This window comes from Propithecus coquereli, unplaced genomic scaffold (genome assembly GCF_000956105.1).
Source record: "Propithecus coquereli isolate 6110/MARCELLA unplaced genomic scaffold, Pcoq_1.0 Scaffold400, whole genome shotgun sequence".
Lineage (NCBI taxonomy): Eukaryota > Metazoa > Chordata > Mammalia > Primates > Indriidae > Propithecus > Propithecus coquereli.
The window spans coordinates 1,860,951-1,870,621 of NW_012149731.1; the positions used below are offsets into that span (position 1 = coordinate 1,860,951).

At 37.8% G+C, this 9,671-nt stretch overlaps 1 protein-coding gene across 1 annotated transcript in view; it reads left to right on the plus strand.

The window, feature by feature from the left end:
- Positions 1 to 9,671, plus strand: part of SHQ1 (SHQ1, H/ACA ribonucleoprotein assembly factor) — a 93,135-nt gene that overhangs the window by 41,646 nt on the left and 41,818 nt on the right. Inside the window, exon 10 of the mRNA XM_012652871.1 lies at positions 8,237 to 8,357. Within this exon, the coding sequence (XP_012508325.1) occupies positions 8,237 to 8,357 (121 nt within the window). The remainder of the gene's footprint in view (positions 1 to 8,236; positions 8,358 to 9,671) is intronic.

Consider the following 9,671-nt stretch of genomic DNA (forward strand, 5'->3'; position numbering starts at 1 on the left):
AAAAAAAAAAAAAAATCATATTCAAATTTTAGTGTCCACAAATAAAGTTTTATTGGAACATAGTCATGCTCATTCACTAACATATTGTCTGTGGCAGCTTTTGTGCTATAATGACAGAGTTGAGTAGTTGCAACAGAGATCATATGGCCCACAAAGCCAAAATATTTACTTTCTATCTCTTTACAGAAAAAATTTACCTCCTCTGCCTTAGGTGTGTACATAGAGGTTGGAGAGGAGCCCTTTCATAGTGAGCCAAGGTCTTTGGCTGCCTTCCATCTCAAATAGTGGCCAGCATTGAAGTGGATCATTTCAGCTATTTTCTCTCTCCTCCCCACAGGATGAGATGTGTCTGATCTAGTTGGTTCACATTAAAGTAGACCGCTCCACTAGGAGAAGCAAACTGAGATGCCTGCATGGCCAAGTGGGCAGATGAATAAGGATGGGGATGATAGGGTTTAAGAAAACAGGGAATAGTGAGGCCTGTGCGAACTGGAGAGATAGTGGCTCATCTGTAGCCTACTGTTGCCGTGTGACTGTGCCAGTTTGGGGGACTTTTTTAAAGAAGTAGAAAGTAATCTTTAATGTAAAATTTTCAAAAGTCTAGATCTGAGCAAAGAAGTAAAAGATTTTAAATAACACTGTTAAGAGCCATGACATTTCTGAGAGTCCAAGTCGATCTGAAAGGGCCCCCTAGTCTTTAATCTCTGCTCTAAAGCAAACTTAAGTGCCTGCTGTCTTTCTCATGCCCTCTCGGACCTGCCAGTTTCTAGCTGTGGTGAGGGCTTGCACCAGGTCTCTGCTCCTTCAATCTCACCTTGAGACCAAATCGCAACCCTGTGCAGGTTCCAAGATTAGGTCAGGGGAGGGAGGTAGAAGATGTCCTACATTGTCTAATGTGGCTAACTCCAGAATGCCTTTTTAAGAAAGCAGATCCCTTACCTCTCTTTCAGCTACTTTGTATTGTTACTGTGGTCAGGCAGAGCCTGGTCAGGGTGGAGGGATGAGTTAGAGGATGTCAGTAACTCCAGTATCACATCTCACTCTGACCCTAGTAGGGTGCTTGTTAGTAGTGCGGAGGAGAGGGGTTTGATAAACAGCATATGCCTAATGAGTGAGGTACAGTGGTAGTCATTGCTTAAAGAATGTGTAGAATTTAGAAAAGAAAATGTGGAGGGCAGGTATTCCCTGAGAAAGTAAAAGGTAAAAAAAACCAGAGAGAGGAAAATAAATGAGTTCCATGTCCAAGAAATGGCAAATCCTCTAGTTTGTCTTGCAGCCTGGGATGTGAAGGGAGATGGTAGGATAAAGGTGGGAATGTTGTGTTGGGACAGCCTCAAAGAGAGTCTACACTGGCTTGCTAAAGAAATTGGGCCTTAGAACCACTGAAGAGTCTGGTGTTGGGCCTGCGATGGGCTAATGAAATCAGATTCATGTAGCAGTAACGCTTATCATAGGGACATTGAAGGGGACAAGGATAGAGGCATGGAGAAGAGAGGAGACTCTCATTCTTGCCTGGACCCTATGTGGTTTGGGGACAGGCAATATAGTCTGAACCAGAGCACTCGCAGTGTGTCGAGGAGGAAGGAATAAATACATGGGCAGATGCTTCACATGTGGCGGGGTGGGGGCCAGTAAAGGCGGTCCCAGGACCTTTGATCTCATATGATTTTACGTCTTCCTTCTCTTTATGTATATAAAATACTTACATGTTTATTGTCTCATTTAATTCTGGCAGCAATTCTTAAGAAATCTCTCTCCATTTGTCCATGTAGAAACAGATTCAGATTAAGTACCAAAGTACCAAACGGCTAAGAAGTGATACCAGAAGTAAGCAAACTCTGGGATGCACCACTGGTCTACAGTAGAACAGTTATAATTATTATATTTTTACTTTGTGGAGAAATTAGCTAAGAACTGCACTAAGACTAGTTATGTGTAGCTTTTTAATGGCCTTTTAAAATTGGGGACCAGAATTCTAAGATCTTAATTTCATAGTTAAAATTTTCATGTGATTTTTTCATATAAATTAAACTTGCAGGTAGATATAGATATCTAGTCATTTTTACTAAATTGTATTTACTATCCATTGATTAAAATGTGAAGAAGCATAACTCAGTTTTACCAGTATGCAGATTATTTAGCAATAAGCAAACATACTAACTACAGCGAGGATTTCAAAAGGGTTTGGTTTTATCCTTTTACCTTGACACACTTATCGGTATTTCAGATCACCAAAAGAAACTCATAAGTGGTAGGATTGGGTATTTTTTTTTTTTTTCCTTTTATGAGCCATTTGAGATGTCTAGTTATCTTTCTTCCAATATGCTTGTATTTCTTCTTTCTGATTTCATGCAGTTTTAGTTTTTCCACTTTGAAGCTAAACTAATTTCAAAGAATTAGAACTCTTAATATCAAATGGTATCTGTTAGAAAAATGAAATATAATAGTCTTAATTGAAATAACAAAAAATTTTTAATTGGGTATTGAATACATACTGTTTTTGTTTGTTTTGGTTTTTTTGAGACACTGCATTGGAGTGCAGTGGAGTGATCATAGCTCATTGCAGCCTCAAACTCCTTGGCTCAAGCAATCCTCCTGCCTGAGCCTCTTTAGTAGCTGGGACTGTAGATGTGGGCCACCATGACTGACCTCATGCCGTATTCTTAAGATGGAAGAGTAGAATGAAAATTTTACCCACAAAATTAAGAAGTTTTTGATGTTTATGGGTTTTTAGAAAATCCAGGTTTAGATTGCAGCTGTTTCAAAGAGCTTTTTTCCACACATCTTCAGCTTCTTAATCTCTCTACTCTTCTACTTATTGTATAGAAGGGGATTTTTTTTTAATATTCTCCCTGGAACTTGGATGCCTTACACTTAACAGCCTAAAGAAGTTGAAATTAGTTGTGCTACAATTATGTAATTTTGATGACATCTGGCCATGTATTTCTAAACTGAGACAACCACTGCTTTAACAAGTTGATGTAAAGAAGATAGAGTTAATGTCAGGGCTGTCCTTCCAAACCAGCAAATCTTGCAGAGACTGTTAGAGCAGAAAAGCAGTCTTGGGTTAGATTCATTATTTGAACTTTTGATGGTACAGTGATGTAAGGAAGTTGGTACAGCAACATTCTTTTCTTGTCAGGGAATAGGTATAATAAGGGAAGGAGTAAACTATTTACTTCACATTTGTCACAATACAGTAACTTAAAAGTAAATCTACAGATTACAAAGATCACTAGTACATGTTAACTGTGCAATTTGACCAGGTACATTTAAAGTTAGGTTCTATGTACTCCAGACTATAGGTTAACAACCTGCCTTTATCGAACAGGAACATATAATTTGTTGGACATTGTTCTAGAATAGAGAAGAAAGATGAAAAGTCATGTCCTTTCCCATCAAGGATTTCACCACACAAAGGTGATAGGTACTGACACTGCGTTTATTGCATGGTGGCTGAGAGTCAAACATTTTCAAATCCTGACTGTTGCTTCCTAGCTGTGATCTTGACCAACACTTTCATATCCTTGAGTCCCAGTTTCCTCATTTATGAAACAAGGAAGAGAGTACCTAACTTGTAGGGTTAAATGATGTAATGTATGTAAAGTACCTGGTGCAGAGCAAGTCGGTAGCTACTGGCTACTTGTCTTAGTCCATTTTGTGCTGCTATAAAAGAATATCATAGACTGGGTAATTTATAAAGAACAGAAATTTTGTTGGCTCACAGTTCTGGAGGCTGAGAAATCCCAGACTGAGGGCTGCATCTGGTGAAGGCCTTCTTGGTGTATCATAGCATGGCAGAAGGCATCACATGGTGAGAGAGCAAGAGACTGAATTTCCAGCCTCCAATCCTCTTATAATTGTCATTAATCCATTCACAAGGGGGTGAAGCCCTCGTGACTTAAACACCTCTCATTAGCCACCCCGCCCCCAGCACTGTTGTGTTGGGGATTAAGTTCCCAACACATGCTTTTGGGGGACACATTCAAACCTTAGCACACAGTAATAGAGGAATATGCCAGGCATCATGAGCGAACCCTAAACCAGCTTGGGGAAGAGGTGAAACCCTGTTCCCAAAAGAAGCAATGCCAGATTTGGGACTTGGATGTTAAGTTAGGGATTGAATTGAGGGTTGTTCATTCCAGGCACAGGGAACATGTACAAAGTGTATGTTTGTTTCATGATAATTTTGTTTATGACTATATGGATAATATATGTAATTTTAATAACAAAGAATCCTTTTTAAATTGACCTAGGACTGTAAATTTGTACTCTAAATAGTAACTCATTGCTTCAAGTGTGTGTTTCTTATTACATCTCAGAAATGTAAGAGCTTAAATGGCATCTGAGGAATTTGAGGTTAAAAAATTACATAGACCAAGCAGCCTTCTTAATGCTAAATTTAATGTGTATGTGTTTGTGTTCATTGTTAGGGATTTGACTTTATTCTGCCTCCTAACAGGGCCTGGTATTAAAGCAAATTACCCCATTTGATTTTCTTAATTTTGATTAATTTGACATAATTTTTCTGCCTTTTCCCTTTTTATGGTCAAATGACCTATGAAAATTAGTGTTAAAATAATTCATAAGATATCATTTTTGATAATATGGTCTCATCAAAATCCCAGAATTCTAGCCAGGTATCTGCTGGGTTACATATTTTAAGATGGAATGTTGGCTTTTATTTTGAGATGATTTTACAAATAAAGATTAACCCCCCCCCTAAAACCTTTACTTGTTTTGGCTTTTTGTCTTGTGTAGCTCAAAACTTTAAAGGGCAGAACTAGATAGATACCCAGAAAACCACAGCCACATAGCAGCTGTAATGTACCAACAGTTGAAAAGAAATTTAGCTCTTACTGTGTAGAGTTAGCAATTTATATTATTTTTCCTATGCTGACTTATAGCCAGCAAAAGCATCCACTTCCCTGATCATCTCTTAGAGATGGGAGCCGTTTCTTAAGTGCCTCCAACCATGAGCTGGTCTGTCAGTGAGAGATTATTGCCAACCCTGGTCTGCTAATAGGAGGATTTCAGATAGCCAGTGGATTCTAATTTAGAACAGCTCAATCTTGTCTTTGTTGCAAGATGTATTACCCTGAGATGCCACATCTGTCCAGACAAGAAAGCACATTGTTCTTAGTTTACCATCCCTTTAAAGGAAAATGGAGAAACTTTCCTTTAAAGGAAAGCCAGAGAATGTATTAAATCCTGCTTACTGCCTACCTACTCGTTACTGACATCCATATGTTTTTTGTGTTGTCACTGTGTTTCTCTGTGTCGTCATTAGTCTTTCCCTGAAGTAAAACATTCATGGCACTTGTCATTTATGATGCCAGGATATAGTGTTAGACTACCTTTGCGAGTGAACACGAGATCTTGGTCTCAGAGCCATTGTTCCATGGATAAGGTTGGCTTATCCAATCAAGTGCATCCTAGAGAATCCCTAACTCTCAGAGGATTTAACATCCTGGAGAGAACTGTTAGTGCCTTTCTGCAGTGAAAATAGTTACCGTGGTTACTGTGTAAGGTACCTTCTTTTTTTCTGCTTTGAACTAGGCAGTGAACTGCCTAAAAATGGTCACTTTCCTGTAGTGCCTTTGAGCAGAAATAATTCTCTTAGATTTAGGCCTCAGCAATTTTTCATGCCTATTTGATGTGTTTCGAGCCCACGACTGGATAAAGCCACACAGGAGCCATGTACTTTGAGTCCCCATAGGCTTCTGGCCACTGGCCATGTGACAGCCTGGAGAAGGGCCAGTTTTTTCCTTTGCTGATAGCTACTAGATAAGTGGTTGAGGATCTGAGAGAGCAGTCCGTACAAAAGAGACTTAAAAAAAACCCCGCCACATGCTTGTGGGTCTCCTGGCTGTGATGCTGTAACCATCCATGGTGATGTAATCGGAACAAAAGAGATCAAGTATGACCTCGGGGTAACAATACATATTGTTGGGGAGAGGATGGTTTTAATGTACGTTTTGTTCCAGATTGTCAACTGCAGTAGCCTGGTTATCTTTGACCGTATTTTCCCATACAGCATACTACGAACATAGTTTGAATAAGATTTGCCACAGGCAATTAAAACTGTTCAAAAAATTCTTACAAGTTAGTTAGTTCTTCCTTGATTCTTTGGATAATGTGGCTAACGTGGCAAACTTGGTTTCATCAGGGCTGTGAATTTTGATTCTATTTCCTCCTTTCATCAAACTCTGCCTTTAACATTGCCTACTTTGTAAAATAGGCAGTCCACACTAATAATTTCACATGGTTAACCTGAGCCACTTTGGTAAGTACAACTCTGACTTTCACTTAACCAAGTGAACTTGACATCTTATAGTTTTAGGCCTTCCAACTATTATTTTTTTCTGTTAACAACCAGTCTGGCAACAGAGCTTTCATTGGCATTCTTCCCATCTGCATATGACGAAGCCACATAGTTAATATTTTTTAAAAAGTCATGGCCTCTGGTTTCAAAGACTTATTACCTACTTAGCTCTTGAATGATAAAAATGTGATATAGACCGAATGGGCCAAGAACACACAGGTAGCATGGCACAGTGGGTAGCCTCTGGAGCCGGTAAGATTGGAATTTACATCCTGGTCCCTCAACTCAGTGGCAGTATCTTACCTGTCCTGGAGCCTCAGGTTCTCCTCCTGTGAAGTGGGCAGGGGAGGTTACAGGGAGGATTGGCTGAGTTTCCTTCCCACTGCTTTCCTTTGCAGGGTTTAGTAAAGGACCCTGAGGACTAGGGAAGTCAGCCCAGGGCTTCCTGAAGGGGCAGTCTTCAACTACAGCAGGCTAGGTGGAGTGGAAAAGAAAGAGGGACCCTGTGGGGCAAAGGCATGGAGACAAGACCATAGAGAGCCTTGAAAGCATACGCAGGAAGGCAATTCAATGAAAAGTGATGCATTAAAAAAATGTGTGTTAGAAGGGAGAGAGTCTGGAATCTGAAAGACGGGAAAGAAGATTCTTAAAACTAGACATGAGATGAGAGTACGAGTGAGGATAGGTGATCAGTCAGCGGTGGAGAAAGGACAGGTACAAGGAGCATTTCTAAGGAAAAACCAGCAGGATTTGGTGTGTGACACTATAGGATAAAAGACACTGCCAGGATTTAAGCTGGGTGATTACTGTGTCATTCATTCATTCATTCTTAAAATACTTAAATCCAAAACCTGCTGCTGCAATGTTCTGTTCTAGGTATTGGGGATTAACCACTAAGTAAAACAAGTCCCTGCTCTTTTGAAACTTACCAGTGTTAATTATGTTACAAATTTAGTGGCAGCAATTTTGGGATCTTGAGATGTCATCATCTAGCTCATGATTCTTTTACCTCAGGATCTAAAATTCAAATGGGAAATGTTGATGAAAGCACATCCAGTATCTTCATGAACTCAACATACACTATTTCCATGTTTCAGAACTGTAAAGATAAGAATAAAACTGTTAAACTGAAAATGCTGTATTTCACAGATCAAAGGAAGTTGTACTACTCTAGATTTAGTAATTTGCCTCATCCTTAATAAATTTCAGGGAACGTCATAAAGTTTGGAACACTTAGGGAATTGTTGAGTTGTGAAAGGTTTCTTTTGTAGACATTAGTTGGATTAAAGTTAGGTTCATTTAACAACTAGGAGGAAGTAATTAGATTGAAAAAGACTTTAATACTTGATGGCTTTTTTTCAAGTGATTTTTTGTTAGCTCATTTCTGAAGCAGTGCTATGATATTTTAGAGTTCAATCTGAGTTTTCTTCAATCTTTTGAGGCAAAAAAATTTGTTAGTATACTAGATAATTCCTTGATGAAACATGTTGACGTAACAAATAAAGGAGTTTGAAAGCTAAAATGTAATTTTCCACATTATTTTGAAAACTTGAATTAGAAGAACATTATCTAATTAAAATTATGATGCATTTAAGTATTCATTTAGTTTGGAAAACTTTCCTCCTTTTCATTTAATTGACGTAGTTGTATTTCATAGTGTTTTTATGGTAACCACAACTAATTAGCTGTAACAATAGAGTATAAAGGTTATTTATAATTCTTAAGGAAAGAAAGGGATTTGGACCTAGTAAGACTGATATGTTTTCGTGCACTAAAGGAATGTTAAAATTTCTTAAATCATTAAATCTCTGAGCTGCTTTAAATATATTACCTTTCGGGATCTGAATTTCTCAGTTTAAGAATTAGATTTTTTTCTTAAGGATGATTTGGTATTTTTTCAATTTCCTCCAGGTAAAAGTGCAATTTTAAAGTGTCTCCTGGATATTCACAAAATTTTTCAGGAAAATGACCCAGCATACATTCTAAATGATCTCTACATCTCAGACTACTGTGTGTGGATTCAGAAAGCCAAGTAAGTTTTAGGTTACTTATGAATTTTTAGATGCTCACATTTCTGAAATGCCTACTCACCCAGGAGGAAGAAAATGAAATAACTCGGGGAAAAAGTTTTAAGAGGAAAATCCATGTAGCTACCAAACACTTAAAAGATAACTTGATTAACAGGGGGGGCTTGGTGAATTTGCTTAGGGAAAGAGGTACAGATGGTGAAAAGTTAATTTTATTTGAAAAAATGGGCATTGGGACAGCCCGGAAAATAGGTATTAAAACAGTTGTATTTATTGCCTTACTATTGACTGTCCAATATGAAATCTCAAGACTGAGTATCTGAACTTGTATCTATAGCTTACTTACAGAGCCGTGTGAGTGTGTACGTATGTATGTGCATTCTTGTTTGCATGTGTAGACATTATAAGATGCAAACCTAATCAACTCTAATCCAAACGAGAGCTGTGCATTCATTGGCTAACCACTGGCTTACAGAGTTCATATATGAAAAATACAGCCTTCAGAGCCTAATAGCATGATTCTTGATAACACATGTATTGAAGAGTCTGAACACTCACAAATGGGCTCTAGCACCTTGGTATGTAAAATTTTTAAAAAGTGTTTACCATTGCCTCAGTCAAAGAAACATAGTAGATTAACTATTAAATTTGAAAATACAGTGGATTTATATTTGGTGAAGGAGTTCTTTAGATCTGATTCTTATTAGACATGGCCAAATTATCCATTTCAGTAGTAAGAGGCTATTAATTAAGAACATATAAAGAGAGCTCTTGATTAGAATGATTCCTAGGTGCTGTAGAAAATGATTACACAATATCAATCATGACTTAGAAGAAAAATAATTATGATATTTTTACTGTTACTGTGATTGGTAAGTAAAGGCTTTAGTATGGATTTTAATGCCTGTTTTGAATGGGCCGTATATAGAATTTGTTTTTTATTTCTGTTGATGGGGAAGCAATTATATTGCAGAATACAATATGAAAACAACTTGAGCCTATACCTGTTGTATGGAAAATGCTTAGGGATTGCTCAAGATAATGCCTAATAACATACAGCAGGTGGTGTCAGCATTTGTGTTGGAAATGTAGATTTCGCCAGATGGAAAATTGAATCTTTAACCCCGAGGTCATAATGGCATGTCATCACTTCATTTGATCCTCCTGCTAATTGAGCTTATCAAATACCCTGCTGCCATTTCCTGTTGTTACTTTCATTTTCATAATAAAATTAAATTGAAATAGTCTATCTGTGTGAGTTTTGGTTTTTCTTTTCTTTTTTTTCTTTATGGTGAGGATTTTATGAACATGTAATGAGT